At 40.6% G+C, this 17811-nt stretch overlaps 1 protein-coding gene across 3 annotated transcripts in view; it reads right to left on the reverse strand.

Annotated features, from left to right (window-relative positions):
- Positions 1–17811, reverse strand: part of CENPU (centromere protein U) — a 40782-nt gene that overhangs the window by 1958 nt on the left and 21013 nt on the right. The window contains exons 7-12 of one of the 3 annotated variants that reach the window (XR_003968184.1): positions 15542–15608; positions 14353–14461; positions 3258–3336; positions 2992–3039; positions 1564–1625; positions 1110–1350 (exon numbers count right to left, since the gene is read on the reverse strand). Coding sequence is in view for 1 of the 3 variants with exons in the window: in XM_030312120.1 (XP_030167980.1) it covers positions 1564–1625; positions 2992–3039; positions 3258–3336; positions 14353–14461; positions 15542–15608 (365 nt within the window). In the remaining 2 variants the exon portion in view is untranslated. Of the gene's footprint in view, positions 1–1109; positions 1366–1563; positions 1626–2991; positions 3040–3257; positions 3337–14352; positions 14462–15541; positions 15609–17811 lie in introns of all 3 variants that reach the window. The other 2 variants (XR_003968183.1, XM_030312120.1) reach the window with 2 other exon arrangements.

The following is a 17811-nucleotide window of genomic DNA, read 5'->3' on the forward strand; positions in this document are numbered from 1 at the left end:
GTCAACAGCAACGGCAGGGAAAAAGGCCTTTCCTTCGCCCCTTCCCCTCATCACAGCCTTGTCCATTTTCCAAGATCCAATAAAACCAGTGGAAAAATCATCCAAGTGCCTGGATGGAAAATGTATAGGTAAACCACTATATCTTTCAGTGTCTTCTTTCTTACCCTGGAAAGTAAAAACGGATAACTTGGATTTTATGGACAAATAAAGGCGGGGGAGGAGGCTGCCGATTTTTTATTCTCTCAAAAGGATTTTTCTAAAAGGATATTAGAGTTACTTTTTCACAGTGGTGTCTGCTGAACAAATGCAGCACTGTGGGCAAGCTGGCTGGGGCAGGAGGGCGGGGTGCGGAGGCAGTCTGTACCCACGAGATCCTGGCCCCGACTTCCTGGGGGTGGGACTGGGGGTAGGTTACCTCCCTCGGCCTTGGGGTTTTCCACACGTGAAGTTAGAATAATGATACACTGCAGGTTTCTATGCCTTCTCAAGACCTACTTTTCGACTTCTAGAATTGTATCTAGAAAAGGAACCAGAGGCGCTGGTCTGTAAGAGGTCTGATTCTCACTATCCTGCCATAATAACCCACCTCCCAGGACCACGATAAGGAGCTAATACATAAAGCATTTCAGACAGCGGCACACACAGGAAGCTTGTTTAAGTGCTATTTTCTTTGGGCCTGAGTGAGCAGACGCTCCGCCAAGGGCCAGCACCTGCCCACAGACTGGACTGGAGAACAGTGAGCTGGACACCCAATCCCACCCTCTCCTAGACTTCTGGCATTCTCTCCTTTAAAACTTAGTACTATAATTGTAGGCCATCTTTTCCAGTAATACCACTTTCTCGCCCTATTTTAAAACGCCTACAAAGAGCAGAGAGGAGATCTGCTTCTCTGGCCACTGCTCTCCCACAGCCCTCAGCTCACACGACGGTCCCGTCACACAGAAGACCACCCACAACCACGAGCTGGTTGACTGTCAGCGGCAGCAAACCCCAGGCTTCGTAACCACACATGGGGACAGCCCCGACTGTGTTCCCAGCCCCACACGTGGGGACGGGTTCACAGGAGGGCTACGCCAACAAGAACACGAACACAAGCCGTTAACACTTACACACAATGTGCCTCGCAGTGGCCGGCATCCAGAAAGTGCTGTGTATTTATTCACTGAATTCTCTCAACACCCCGGGACGGGGGGGGGGGGGGGGGGGGGGCAGGTATCGTGCTCGTTTACCAAGGAGGCGCTGAGGCACCGGGCGGTTGCACAGCCAGTAAGTGGCAGACCCTGGATTCAAACCCAGGCAGTCTCGTGCAAAAGTCCATGCGCTTCATCTGTAACTGGGCCACCTCTCAGGCTGGAGTTGAGACAGCTGATAGAGACAGATGAAGGCTGAACTCTTCTTTGCTAAAAGCTTCTACTCAGCCACATAACCTACCTTCACTGAGCTTCCGGGCACAAAGAAAACCTGGGATTTCAAGCTAATACGGCAGATTTTCACAGCCCCACGTGACGTACTGTGATTCAATCCTTGCAGCTAAGATCTCAGAGGAGTCTGACATTATCTTACCGAAGCAGTTCATCCTGGAGTTCGAGCAAACGCTGCCTCTTCTTCTCAATATCTGAAATAATCTAAAGTAATACAATAATTTGTTAAAATAACTCCCTCAATGTTTAAGCACCGCTATGTACACTGTACCAGATTCTAGAAAAACAGTGGGAAAGAGACTGCATCTTCCCCCTCACGGAGCTTCGGTCTAAGGGGAAGACAGACATTACATGTGAACAGCAGGTAACTACAACCTGTCATGTGCTATGGAGAAAAAGAACAGGGAACTCTGGGAAATAGGGTATCTACCCCAGGACAACTCTGAGGAGGAAGTGGGGGCCAGATCTTTACTACTCTGTGAGCTACTGGATAAGGAGTCTGGATTTTATCTGGGTACACTAGGAAGATACTGAAGCAGGAGTGTCCTGATACAACCTGTATCTAAGAAAGAATACTTCCATAGAACAAATTTTATTATCTCAGCCATCACCTTTAGTGACTACCAGATCCACGGCTGGACCATTCCCAGGGGCTTGGAAGCCATGCGGAATTGATCAATAAGAAAATAAAACCGAGGGAAAAAAAACCCAACAAAGGCTTGTAATCACTGAAATGAATATGCATTTCAAGTCTATTTCTATTAGAAATGTAGAGGGGGGCTGCTCTTCAGTCCTGGATTCCTGCAGGCTTAGAGCTCAGAGGTCATCTGGTCCCACCGCACACTGGCGTTCATGGGCTTGCTTCTCCTCACATACCTAGTGCTAGAGTTTGCAAGAGAGTGGTACAACATCAACATAGCAGAACCAGGATGGGAAATGAGGTCGCCTAACCCTTAATGCTGTATTCTTCCCAGGCTGTCCCTTTACGTGGGACATGGGACAGTTCTTTATTCCATAAGGTTTTACTTCTTTGACAGCCACAAAAGCAATACATATATATTACTTAATACTTAATAACTAGTAACAACTTAATACCTTGTAAGTGTCATTTTGGGCTTGATGGCCATTTTATTTTTTTTTTTTCTTTTTTTTATTTATTTTTTTTTTATTTTTTATTTTTGGGACAGAGAGAGACAGAGCATGAACGGGGGAGGGGCAGAGAGAGAGGGAGACACAGAATCGGAAACAGGCTCCAGGCTCCGAGCCATCAGCCCAGAGCCCGACGCGGGGCTCGAACTCACGGACCGCGAGATCGTGACCTGAGCTGAAGTCGGACGCTTAACCGACTGCGCCACCCAGGCGCCCCTTGATGGCCATTTTAAGCAAGTTAGGATCCCCATCCCTTCGCATGCATTAGGACCCAACCACAAGATCAACCAGATACAAGCCTGACTAAAAAAAACATCTACAAACTGAAGATCATAAAATCGAAGGAGTCACGGCTTTTCTTAACCCTGCACACGCTAGAGTTCTATAGGACCGTGTGCTTCTAATCACACGAGGGATATACCTTCGTGTTCTTCCTTTTCAGGGTTCTCGACGTCTGGATGTCTTTAAGCTGCACAAGAGAAAAAAAAATACATATTTGTGTGTGTTTTCCAAAATTAAAATGTTTATTAACTTACCATATATCACATTTAAAGACCACATGTGAAACACGAATAGTTCGAGTGAGTTCTTTACCACACTGCAATCTTTTCTTAGATAACTAACTGTATGCTGCCCCGCGACTGGCAAAACAATTCAGACCGACAAATTTATGGTCTGTGAGCTTACCATTTTGAGGAGTTCTTCTTCCATATGAGCATGAAATTTTTTGATGGCTTCCTTACAGATTTTAGATTCTACTTTTTGTCTACAGCAGGAAAAAAAAAAAAAAGAAAGGATCACACTAGGTATCATACAAAGGATTTTGAAAGGTGTGTTTCATTTGCTTAGCACATCAACAAACCACGATTTGGCATATACTGTTCCGAAGAAGACGGCCTGGCTAGCGTGCAGCCTTTTCTCAGGCTAAAAAAAGAAAAAAAATACCGGACAGAGTCTCAACAAAAGAGAAAGAACAGCAAATATGTTCCCCTAAACCTTCAGGTATATGGTTACCTGAACTTCCTGATACGGGCCACGCCCACAGGTGAAGGCGTGAGACGCAGGAAAGGCTCACGGCCCATGTTCACCCTTTACTGTCCTGCCACTAGTGTGGTCATCAGATGACCAGCAAGCCGGCCCCTCCCTGCCCGCTGACAACCAGAGGAATAATCGTGTCACACGTCCGGACTAGCCAACAGGCGGCGAGAAGCCAGCCAGCCGGACTGGTAGCCACAGTCTGGTTCTTCAAACACTTACAAAGCTCACCCACACAAAGTGGTTCCGGTCCGTCATCAGGACAAAAGCCTCCGAGTCTCCCAGTTCGGCGCGCTCATGGCCGAACGGCAGAGCCACAGTGCTATGCGGCAACGGGACAGCAGCTAAGCCCCGATGCTGCCTCGGCACAGAAGGATACTAGAGTGTGAGTGTGTGCTTCCAGCCGGAAGTAATAAATACCTGGTATGAGTGACAGGTCGTTACCAAATGGTTTCTTTCTTGGGGGAAATCCATGAGGAGGCAAAGTCCCTCAGAAGAAGGGGACTGAGCTAAGCGCTACACAAGAGAAGGCCCGTACGTCTGAATATAGATCTCTGTAGAAGTTCTCATCAAGACTGTTAAAAGGTATGTCTAGTAACATCGGCAAGATAGTGGAATAGGAAGCCCCCCACACCAGACTCCCCCACAGGGAAACCAACTTAATAACTATATATGGCCAAAAAAGCCTTGTGACAATTTCAGAAACCAATTAAGTCGCAGGCAAGTTCTAAGTCAAGAACAGTCATACTGAAACAGGTGAGAAAAGCTGTTTCCTATCAACTTCAACAGCCCTTCTCCCAAGCCGGCACAGCATGGTTGAGCCAAGAAGCTCCGGGCATGGTTTCTCCCTTGGGAAAGAAAGAGAAGAGTGCAACGTATGTCCAATGTCATGGCTTTTCGGGGGGCTACCCAAGGGACACCTTTCCACCTCGCCTGATTTGGTACGCTAACGGAACCAGCATACTTCAGATGCCTGACTGCCGTGGAGAACAAAGTCCAATGGCTTTCTACAGCGACAGAACTGGCAATGCTGCGGCCAGGGGATCAGGAAAAATGGCCCAGCTCATGCCTTCTCCCTTGGTTGCGGGGGGCGGGGGGGAGAGAAGAGCAAGAACGTTATCCATCATTTGGAATGGTTTCTGTGTCACCTGAAGTATGACAATGGTGGGAACTGAAATAGTGTGGATGCCTTTGGTCACAGAGACCAAAAAAGAGCTCAGCAGCCTGTTGCAGAGAGCTCTAGTCTTCGGAGATTACAGATTCCTAAGAAAGAAAGAAGCAAACCTCTCCAGTTGGCAAATCACATGCACAAGCCCAAAGAAGATACATCTCTCAGAAAGGACTGAGGGACCACCAGAACTGAGGGACTGCCTAGGCTGACTGGTGAAGGTACAAAGCCTGTACAAGGCCGGTATGTAAAGACCAGGAGAGGTGGCTGCTTTTTAAATGTATACAACACAGCAAAAAGTAACAAGGCACTAGAAGAAACAAGAAAACATAACCCAAATAAGTGGGGGGAAAAATCCCCAGAAACAGACCCTAAAGAAAGATATGGAGATCTATGAATTTGCTAACAAAGAACTAAAAAATGATCACCTTAGTGAAGTTCAATGTGCTACAAGAGAACACAGATGAATAAACTAAATCGGGAAAATGATGCATGAGAGTATCAACAAAGAGAGAGAACCTATAAAAAGAACCAAACAAGTTCTGGAACTGAATAAGATAACTGAATTGAAAAATTCACTAGGCATGTTCACAGCAGATTTGATCAGGCTGAGGAAAGAAATGGGAAACTTGTGGATGAGTCATTTGAAATTATCAATCAGAAGAACAAAAAGAAAAAAGAATAAAATGGAAAAAAGCATGTGGGATTTACAGAAAACATTCAACACACCAAAATGTGCATTATGGGAAGCAGAGAACTTATTTGAATAATGGCCCCAAACTTACCAAATCTGAGGATGAAAATGGACACCCAAATTCAGAAAGCTCAAAAAGCCCCCACCTAAGAGGAACCCAAAGGGGCCCACACTGACACACATTATATTCAAAGTGTCAAAATTCAAAGGCAAAAACAGAATCTTGAAAGTAGCAAGAGAAAAGCAACTTGTCATGTACAAGGGAGCTCCCACAACACCACCAATGGATTTCTCAGCAGAGACACTGAAGAACAGAAGGTGGCACGGTCTCTACAAAGCACTGAAGGAAAAGTGCCAACCAGTAATACCGTACCTGGCAGAACTGTACTTCAACAATTAAGGAGAAGTAAAGACTTTCCAGGTAAACAAAGGCTGAGTGGGTTCATCATCACTAGAACTGCCTTGTAAGAATTACTAAGGGGAACCTTTCAAGTTTAAACAAAAGGACATAATACAGTAACACAAAGGCATATGAAAATATAAAGCTCTGCTAAAGGTATATATACAGATGGATACAGAACCCCATAATACTGGATAGTGATGCATAAATCACTCTTCATACTGATAATAGATTTTAAAAGCTATAAGCATAAAAATAACATGAAACTGTGTCAATGGTTAAAAATATAAGAAGGTGAGGGGCACCTGGGTGGCTCAGTTGGTTAAGCGTCCGACTCTTGATGTCTGCTCAGGTCATAATCTCATGGTTTTGTGAGTTTGAGTCCTGCATCAGGCTCTGCGCTGATAGTGTGGACCCTGTTTGGGATTCTCTCTCTCCCTCTCTCCCTCTTTTCCCCTACCCTACTTACACTGTCTCTGTCTCTTTCAAGATAAATACATAAAAACTTAAAAAAATATGTAAGAAGGTGAAACCTGCAACATCAGTAACAAAGTGTTATCCCCATATGGTGGGGGAGGGAGACATAAAGAAGTAGAGTTTTTTTAGGTGACTGAGGTTAAGTTTTTATTCTTTCTTTCTTTCATTAACTAATTCATTTATTTTAAGTAGACTTCATGCTCAGTGCAGAACCCAATGCAGGGCTTGAACTCACAACCACGAGATCAAGACCTGAGCTGAAATCAAGAGTCGGATACTTAACTGACTGAGCCACCCAGGCATACCTAAGTTGTTACCATTTGAAAGCAGACTGCTATAAGATGATTTATGTCATTCCCGTTTGTGTAAGTGCCCGTGTGTGCACACGCGTGCACACACACACACATACACACTCTACAGAAGCACAAAAGAAAATAGGAGAATCAAGGCACATCACTACAAAAAAGAAATCAACAAAACACAAAGGAAGGCTATAAGAGAGGAAAAGAGACAAAATAACTATAAGACTTAGAGAAAACAAAATTTAGTAGTAAAATAAGTCAATCACTACCAGGAGTCCCCCCAATCAGTGGCTGACTGGATTTGAAAAAAAGGATCCAACTATATGCTGTCTATAAAAGATTCTAGTTAGGTATAAGGAAATACACAGGCTGAATATGGAAAAGATATTCCATCCAATGATAACAAAAAGAGAACGGTGGTGACCATACTTACATTGGACAAATTATACTTTAAGTCAAAAAAAAGTCACAGAAGGAGATGATATAATGATAAAAGTGTCAATTCACCAGGAATATATAAAAGTTATATATGCACCCAACACTGGAGCACCCACATATATGAGTTAACAGAACTGAAAGGGAAAATAGGCAGTAACAGTAATAGTAGGTGATTTCAATACCTCACTTTCAATAACAGATCAAACAGAAGCTCAATAAGGAAACGAGATTTGAACAACACTATAAACCAAATGGATCCAACAAACCTACATAGAACATTCCACCCAGTAAGAACAGAATATACATTCTTCTGATAGGCACACAGAATATTCTCCAAGACAGATCATGTTAGATGATGAAATAAGTCTGAAACAATTTAATATGATTGAAATCATACCAAGTATCTTCTCAGACCACTGTGGAATAAAACTAGAAATCAACAACAAAAGGAAAACTGGAAAACTCACAAATATGTGGAAATTAAACAACATAGTCTTGAACAACGAATCATTCAAACAAGAAATACAAGGGAAATTGGAAAATATCTTGGAACAAATGAAGACAAAAACATAATGCAGCAACACTTATGGGATGCAGCCAAGGAAGTACTAAGAGAGAAGCTGATAGCAGTAAATACCTACATTAAAAAAGAAGAAATATCTCAAATCAACAACCTAACTTTACACCTCAAGGAACTAGAAAAGGAATATCAAACTAAACAACAGCATAAGACAGAACAGTAAAGATCATAGCAAAAATAAATGAAATGAAAAATAGGAAAAAAATTAATGAAACTAAGAGTTTTTTGAAAAGATCAACAAAACTGACAAATCCTTAGACTAATACAAAAGGGAAAAGACGCAAAAAATGAAAGGGGAGGCATTACAGCTGACGCTACAAAAATAAAAAGGATCATAAGAGACTACTATGAACAATTATAAGCCCACCAATTAGGTAACCATGAAGGAATGCATAAACTTCTAAGAACATAAAACCCACAAAGACTGAATCAAGTAGCAATAAAAAGTATGTTCAAACCTATAGCTAGTAAGGAGACTGAATCAGTAATCAAAATCCTCCAATTTAAGGCCCACAAACCAGATGACTTCACTGAAGAATTCTACCAAATATTTGAAGAATGAACATTAATCTTTCTCAAACTCTTCCAAAAACTTTAAGAGGGGGGAAACACTTCCAAACTTATTTTATGAGGCTGGCATCACCTTGCTACCAAAATCAGACAAAGATACTACAAGAAAACAAAACTAGAGAGCAATATACTTGATTATGGATGCAAAACTCCCCAACATAATACTAGTAAAGGGAATTCAATAACACACTTAAGTGATTATACATCACAAGAAAGTGGTATTTATGCCTGGAATGCAAGGATAGTTCAACAAACGAAATACAATCAACATAACACAATAACAGAATGAAGGACAAAAGCCTCATGCTCATCTCAATTGATACAGAAAAAGCATTTGACAAAATTCAACACCTTTCATGATAAAAACTCTCAGCAAACTAGGAATAGAAGGAAATCACATCAATGTAATAAGGCCATATATTAAAAGCCTACAGCTAACATCATATTCAGTGGTGAAAAGTTAAAAGTTACTGCTCTCAGATCAGGAACAAAATGGAGATGCCTCTCTTGCCATTTCTATTCAACACAGGACTGAGAATGCTAGCCAAAGCAATTAGGTAAGAAGAAGAAATAAATGTATCCAAATTGGAAAGGAAGAAGTAAAATGATCTCTGTTCACAGAGGACATAATTTTATATGTAGAAAATCCTGAAGATTACACACACACACACACACACACACACACACACTGTTAGAATAAACAAATTCAGCAGGATTGCAGGATACAAAAATCAACAAAGAACAGTTGCATCTCTATGTATCAACAATGAACAATCCAAAAAGGTAATTAAGAAAACAATCCCATTTACAATAGCATCAAAAAGAATAAAATACTTAGAAACAAACTTAAGGAGGTAAGGTATTTATACACTAAAAACTATAAAACATTGTTAAAAGAAACTGGAGATACAAATAAAGAGAAAGACCTCCTATGTTCATGAACTGGAAGATTTAATTTGAATACTATTAAAATGTCCATACTACCCAAAGCAAACTATAGACTCAATGCAATAATTGCCAAATTCCCAATGGCATTTTTTTGCAGAAATAGAAAAAAAAAAATCCTAAACTTCATACATAATATCAAAGGACACCAAGCAGCCCAAACAATCTTGAGAAAGAAAACCAGTGCTGAAGGCCTCACACTTCCTAAGTACAAAACATCACAAAACTACTGTAATCTAAACATTACAGTACTGGCATAAAGACAGACATACAGACCAATGAAAGAGAAGAGAAAACTCAATGATAAACCCTCACATATATGGTCAAATAATTTTCAACAAGGATTCCCAGGCTACACAATGGGGAAAGAAAAATCTCTTCAACAAATGGTGCTGGGAAAACTGGATATCCACATCCAAAAGAATGAAGATGGACCCTTACCTTGTACAAAAGTTAACTTGAAATGGATTAAAGACCTCAATGTAAGATTTGAAACTACAAAACAGCTGAGAAAACACAGGGGAAAAACTTTATGACATTAGCCTCGGATTTCTTGGATATGATACCAAAGCCACAGGCAACAAAAGCAAGAATAGACACAATGCGATGACATCAAACTTCAAACCTTCTATGTAGCAAAGGAAACAATCGACAGAGTATAAAGGTAACCCAAGGAATCACAAAAAATATTTTCAAACCATATGTCTGATAAGGGGTAATATCCAGAATATATAAAGAACTCCTACAACTCAACGCCAAAATAACTCAAATTTTAAAAAGGGCAGAGGATTTGAACACTTTTCAAAAAAAAAAAAGTATATAAATGGCAAACAAGCATATACAAAGGTGCTCAATATCACTAATCATCGGGGAAATGCAAGTCAAAACCAGAGTGAGCTATCACCTCACATACATCAGAATGGCCACCACAAGTAAACGAGATGACGCGTATTGGTGAGAAGGCAGAGAAACTGGAACGCTGCACCGTGGGTGCGATTGTAAAACAGTGCAGCTATGATGGTAAACAGGAAGGAGCTTCCTCAAAAAGTATAAACCCTATGGCCCAGCAATCCCACTACTGGGGACGGATCCAAAGGAACTGCAAACAGGATTTAAAGAGATATTTGCACACCCATGTTCATTTTAGCATTATTCACAACAGTCAAGAGGCAGGTGGATGGATGGATAAAGAAAAGTGTGCTATGGGGCGCCTGGGTGGCGCAGTCGGTTAAGCGTCCGACTTCAGCCAGGTCACGATCTCGCGGTCCGTGAGTTCGAGCCCCGCGTCAGGCTCTGGGCTGATGGCTCGGAGCCTGGAGCCTGCTTCCGATTCTGTGTCTCCCTCTCTCTCTGCCCCTCCCCCATTCATGCTCTGTCTCTCTCTGTCCCAAAAATAAACAAACGTTGAAAAAAAAATTAAAAAAAAAAAAAAAAAAGAAAAAAAAGAAAAAAAGAAAAGTGTGCTATATTCATACAATAAAAGATTAGTCAGCCCTAAAAAAGGAAATCCTGTTATGTGCTACAATATGGATAAGCTTTGAGAACATGAGGCTACGTGAAATCAGCTGGTCACAAAAAGAAAAATACTGTGTGATTCCACTCATGTGAGGTATCGAATGTAGTTACGCATAGAAACAGTAAGTAGGTTGCTAGGGGAAATGGGAAATTGTTTAATGGGTACAGACTTTCAGTTTTGCAAGAGGAAAAAGCTCTGGATATTTGTTGCACGACAATATGAATATACTTAACACTACAGAATTATGCACTTAAAAATGGCTAAGATGATACATTTTATAATTAAACAAATACATCAGCTCCAGCTTTAAAAAAAAAAGTATTTCTAATATAAATATGAAATCACGATTTTAAGATGTTAAAAACATAAAAAATTAGGAAAACCGGTTAGGTAGGCCTTTCTGCATATGGCTTATAATGTTGATAAATTGGTAGACTGTACCATTGAAAATGGTGGTGGTCTACATACAAGAGTCAGACACAGCTCTTTCAAATTCTAGTGCCTTAAAAATCTGGTCACTTCGCTACAAATAACTAATTGAATCAGTTATAGAATAGCCTAAGTTTGTAATGTTTGCATTTCATGGCATACTTCCCTAGGTATATGTACATTGGCAAACTGCTTACAGTCAATCAGTAAGTCTTTTAACAAACTATTCATGTGTGAGTTCCAGGTGAGTATTAAAAATAGAAGACCCTCAAATAGTTAACTTGATTCTGAGAAAACACAACTTTTCACGTGGTCGAGAATACTTTATATCAGAAAATAAAACAAGATCAGTGATTCTACCAGAATCACTGGGTATGACAGAAACACAAGGGTATTTTATAATTTTAAAAGTCTATGGGGGTGCCTAGCTGGCTCAGCTGGTGGAGCATCTGACTCTTGATCTCAGAGTCATGAGTTCAAGCCCATGTTGGGCATGGAGCCTATTTAAAGAAAAAAAAAAAGTCTAACAAAAATACTATACCTCTTCTAAATTTTTTTTTCTTTTGAGTGGAGTGGGGTGGGGAGGGGCAGAGGGAGAGAGAGAGAATCTTGGCAGGCTCCAAGTTCAGCATGGAGCCCAATGCTGGGCTCGATCCCATGACCCTGGGATCACGACCTGAGCCGACATCAAGAATCGGATGCTCAACTGACTGAGCCACCCAGGCGCCCCCCTAAATCATTAATTACATCAAAAATATATTATGCTAAAATTCAAGATACTGCTATTTTGCCACAACATCAGAAATCTATAGTAAGTCTCTTCTTCCTTTAGAAGAGATGTATGAATGGGAAAAGGGTAACACAGTCAAGATGGTCTTGGGTATGGTAAGAGACCTTCTGTACCAATTTTAACAGCAAACTGGCTTTAACACATACAGTAAGTACAGAAGAGTAAAACAGATAATTCCTACAATGATAATGATGAGTTAGCTTGACAGGCTGGCTCCTTTCCCTGAGATCAACCCCATAAGAACCCCAGAGCGAAAATCCCCTCTCAAAATGGGTTGAGCTGTGAAAATCCCCGAGGGGAGAGGAAGAGGTGTTTAGAATGTGTGGTGGCCGTGACCCAGGGCAGGAAAGGAGCTGTCAAGGTTGCTCCTGCTTCTTCCCCCGCATGATTCTCACAAGCCGCGCTTCCCTAACTGCTGCAGCCAATCAGACCTCTGTCTGCGTCTACAAGAGTCAAACCTGGGCTGTGCTTGTGGGACCTGGAGAGAAACAAGGACTAAGTGGGCAGCTGCCTCCTCCGCCTTCCCCCACCAAACCCCCAGGGCTGGAAAATGATCAGTAAGGAGCGTATCTGCTCTTAACACTACTTATGTCTGGAGGGCAAGGCTAAGTCCTGACCTGACAGGTTACTTTGTGGGATAAGTGACTGAGGCTTCCCACCTAGGCCTCATCTACCCCCATCCCTTGCACTCCCAGGAACCCAGGGATCAAGACTCGGTCTTCCCTTATACATACTCGGCGCAGGGGTAACTAAGCTCATAGGCTGGGGAATAACACACTGGAGGAACACGACTGTGTCAGAGAAAACAAACTATCAGATCAGAAATTGTAACAGAAGCAGGTATTTCATAATAGATGACTCAGTAATTTGACTTTAGCCTAATAAATATTCTAAAGAGGACAGCAGCAACATAAGACATAAAAGAGAACCAAATAGAAATGTTAGTTAAAAACTCATGGCTAAATTTAAGAACTCAGTAGCTGGGATAAATAGCATAATGGATATATCACAGAAATAAGTTAGCAAATTTCTAGTTTCAGGATTGAGGAAATCTAGAAAAAGCAAAGGGCAGGATAGAATAAAGGACAAAAATATATTTTAGAATTAAAAAAAGAAGGACCTCAGATCCAAAAGGTCAGCCCCCATATCGTGAAATTTAAGAATATCAAAGACCAAATATTCTAAAAGCTTATAGAGAGAAAGAACACAGCACATATAAATAAGACTTCGACAAACACCAAATTTTCCAAACCAACACTAGAAGATGAAGGAATAGTACTCCAGAGTATTTAAGGAAATTATTTAGAACCTAGAATAGTATATCCAGCTAAACAGTCTTTCAAGTTCAAAGTCACGACCAAAATAATCAGAAGGATTTAGAAATTTTACAACATAAAGAGCCACACCTAAAAGTGCTGGATGAAGCACTTAACTAAGAGACATATCCAGAGGTTGTTACAAGAAATATATGAAATAAAGGTGATCAGATAAATACCTTAATAAAGTTTATTATCTTAAAAACGGAAAGAGAAAACATTTGTATATCTTACCCCAGAATTAAAAATCTCTAGGTATTATAAATATGATGGATTTTTGGGTAGGGGAAGGGAGAGGTGAAAGTTTTTATTAGTGAGGAGTTAAAAATTCTATTTTTAACAAAAGTTAGAATTAAAAACCTCAAAAAGGAGAAAAATATCTAAGAAATCAAAATAATATATCAACACATTCTTCTAAATGTATTGATAATTATAATACATGTAAATGGATTGAAGTCAACAAAGATAGACACACTGGATTTAAAGCTTAATATTTCTTATTAAAATTTTTTTAAGGTCAGACAAAGGCTATGTAAATTCTGGCAAATGCCAGCAAAAGAAATCCAGTGACACAATAGTAGTATCAGATAAACTAGATTTTAAGCCAAAAAAAAAAAAAAAAAAAATTTTTTTTAGGAATGGAGAGGGTACTAGAGAAGTATAAAATGTTTCATCTATGAGACAGAGCAATTTTAAACATGACGTCCTAACAAAATAGTCTCTAAGTATATATAGCATAAATTGATTAAAAGAATCAAGAAAAATATTCATTCTACACAGATCCAATAATTAGAGAGTCTACATAAACCCATGAATTAGAGTCCCCAGATTTTGTGCTAGGCCATGAAGAAAGCCTCAAAATTACAAAAAATATCACCAATCAAATTTTCCCACAACATATTTAAGATGTAAGATAAATACAAAGAAGTCACATATTTGGGCGTATAAAAACATACTACTAAATAATTCACAGGATTAAAGAAAAAATTATAACGGAAATGTAAATACATGTAAAACTACACGATGATGAAAATACGAGGTGTCAAAAGCAATGGGATGAGCACAAGTCGTGCTTTAAGGACAACGTATGAGGTGCATGTATCACAACATCAGAAGACTTACTTATACTCTAGGATGGTTTTCTCAAATGCAGACAAAACAACATCTAATTCCATGAGATCACTGGCTTTCTTTCCTTTTAGACACCAAATATGAACACAGTCGGACGTATCTAGAATATTAAGATAAGTCAATTTAATATACTGATTATCAATCTTTTGGCTCTAGGTCCAGGGTTCTGAAAGCCCCCAACAAAAAAAACTGTCCTACCCAATTGCCAAAAATAGCTTCAGCTGAAGAGGCACATAAGGGGAGGCATGACTCACTTCCTATCCTGGTGCAGAGTCTCACAGATCCTGTCTACACTGTCACTCTACCTGCTGTCTCCTTGTTTCTACTGAAAGAGTCTGAAGTACTGCTGACTCTTAACTACCTCGTTGTACCTTTTATGTAACAGTCTGTTGTTACCCAACACTACTGGTAATAGAGCTCTTTTTGGTTACCTGTGATTCCTTAATTTTAATCTACCTAATAGGCCACTTCTAGCACACGTAACGATTACTCGATGTGATTTAGTCTCAGTAGTGTATTGTAAGACATTAAGTTCTGGTACATCTGTGGATGAAAGGTCATGCGTTCGTTGAGATGGAATTGTAGAATACTTAAATATATGATCCCATTTTGGGTGAGAAAGTGCGATAAAAGGCTTGAAGAGTAGAGAGCAAACAAAAAGCATGGCAGCTCTTTTTGGGTTATGGGTGATTTTTATCTTCCTTTCCATACTTTCCAAATTTTCTAAACATAAAGGACTTCTCCTTTAAAGAACTGTAGGAGAGGGACAAAATGGTTTTCCACCCATTTTTCAATAAACTTTTATTTGTATCGATAAAAAAGTACAGAGTCAATCTCAAAAAAGTTATGCTGACTAGAAAAAGTCTATACAGAAGAGTATATGCTACATGATGTACCAAAAGAATATAGACTGTGTGATGAAAAATTAAGGTGATAAAAGGAGGTATAACAGTAAAATCTAGGTGTATAAATACATACTGTAAGATTCTTTCACCTTGGCTGTAGGTTGAAAATTTTCAAGATAGACGTTGGAAGAAATCAGTTACCACAAAGTCTCATATTTTCAGCTTTTTAAAGTAGCAATTTTACTGACTTACAATTTACTATTTTAACAACAAAAAATAGGTTTTTAAAATGAAATTCTTGAATGACTGACAAAGTATAAAACACTATTCTGTACCTGAGTCTATGGCTTCACTTCTTGATTTCTTCCTTTTGCCGGGAAACATCTTCTTTTTCTGAGTTTTCTACAATAAAAAAAAAAAAAGCAAAGATTTTTATTTAAAAATTTTCCTTAAAACATCCGTATTATAACAACAGTATCAAACACTCTCCATTCTAGCTATTACTCTCATTTAGTTCTAAGTGGCTCATTATGTATACTGGCTAAATTAACATAAAGAGACCCTGGAAAAATTAAACTGTCTCAACACAAAAAGTAAATAAAGCTCTTCATTGGCTTTTAACAACGATCGTCTTGGAGGTAGCTGAACTTTTCTTACTTAAGGTAATGTACTGCGTGGAGGCCGGCTGATCTCACTCCAAGCCGGGATGAAGTATCGGCTTCCGAACTAGCTCTCTTGCCACAACCAACCACGGAGCGGGGGTGGGGATGAGGCGACTTGATTCAGGTGCTGGAGAGCGGGCACCCAGGACTGGGAGACCGGGGACCCCGTGAACTCCCACTTCTCCGCCCCGCCCGCGCCAGCGGGCAATTTCGACAGCAGCACAACAAGCTAAATTCAAACAGAGCACGTAGTCCCACTCTGCTGAGGCAGCAGAGACCAGACTGGAGCAGGTGAAGCACTTGGAACCCGAGCTCAGAGGGAGCACAGGAAGTCCAGGTGCGTGTTCCCTGCGGTCCCGGAGTCCTCCGCATGCGCAGAATGAGACTACCTCAAGCTTACGAGAAAGCAGCCGGCATGGGATTCAGAACACAACAGGTAATAGGGGACAAGCCACTGGGGGGAAATTACATGCAGAAAATGCAGAGATCTCATTAAACCTCATTAAAACCTATCTATCCAGTTGAGCTAGGAGGAAGACTGCAACTTGGGGCCACAAGCATACTCTAGAGCGTGCAATCCTCAACAGGGCGGTAGTTTTCCTAAGGAGCAAAAATGGGATTCTTCAGGAGAGGATGCAGAAACAATTCTTAGGTATTAAAATAGTCTGTGACTCTCCAAAGGGTCCCAGTTCATAAAGAGTAATACAGTATATTTTGGTATTAAAATTTAATTGGGGGAAGGAGTGGTTAGGAGAGAAAGTGTCTAAAAGGCTTTTTAGTCAGGACAATAATGAAAAGGATTGAGAAACACTACCCTAGAGGAAGGCCTACTCTGGACCCACCCTCACAAACCCTAAACCCAATGTCTGACCAGATTCACTAGAAAGACACATTGTAGGCTCTCAGCAGAATTGGAAGATGATCCTCAATGATCTGTGGTTGTAACTCCTTCCCCTTGAATGTGGGGGGCACCTGCAGACAGGATGGGATAGTTGCTCCCTGGATGAGGTCACCTTACAGAAGACTCCGCTGTAGCTGACTGGAGAAAATCCTCTGGCTCTGAAGACGTTTGCCGCCATACTGTGAGGAGAGCCGCATGACTAAGACCTAAGGAGGACTCCCAGCTTCCCCCACGGAGAAGCCAAGAACCTCAGGTCTACAAAGGCAAGGACTCAAATTCTACCAACAATCTGAACGATCCTAGATGAGAACTAGGTGACTCAGATCAGATTTCTGTCCTGGAGAGCACCTTGATTTCAGCCTTGTGGGACCCTACGTAGAGAATCTGGCTAAGGCTGGCCTAGATCGGACCTATAGAAACTGTGAGATGTAAATATACGTGAAGTCACTGAGTTTGTGGGAGGTAATTTATTATGCAGCAACTGAACACTAATACAGAGGTTGAGTCCCAGTGAGTTAGAGCTGCTTGAAAAATCCCTTAGACTTTTTGCAAATTGACCCTAACCAAAGATAAAACAAAGCTTTCAGAAACTAAAGATGATCAGCCAATAAACAGGCTACCAATGAGAATAAAAACTCAACATTCGTAAGAGAATTCAGAGTCTCAACAGCCTGTCAACAATTTCTAATACACAATTTAAAAGTACTAAAATACAAATGTTACACAAAAAAATGTGACCCATAGAAAAAACAAAAAAAAAAACATACTCAAGAGAAACCAACCCCAAGTTAGCCCAGAACAAAGACTTTAAAGCAGCTATCATAAATATGTCTCAAACGGGGCTCCTGGGTTAAGGATCCGACTCTTGATTTCGGCTCAGATCATGATCTCTTGGTTCGTGAGTTTGAGCCCTGAGTCAGGCTCTGTGACAATGTGGAGCCTGCTTGGGATTCTCTCTCTCTCTGCCCCTCCTCTGCTTGCACTCTCTTGCTCTTGCTCTCTCTCTAAATAAATAAATAAACTTAAAAAAAAAAGTCCCCAA

Source organism: Lynx canadensis, chromosome B1, assembly GCF_007474595.2.
Source record: "Lynx canadensis isolate LIC74 chromosome B1, mLynCan4.pri.v2, whole genome shotgun sequence".
Taxonomy (NCBI): Eukaryota; Metazoa; Chordata; class Mammalia; order Carnivora; family Felidae; genus Lynx; species Lynx canadensis.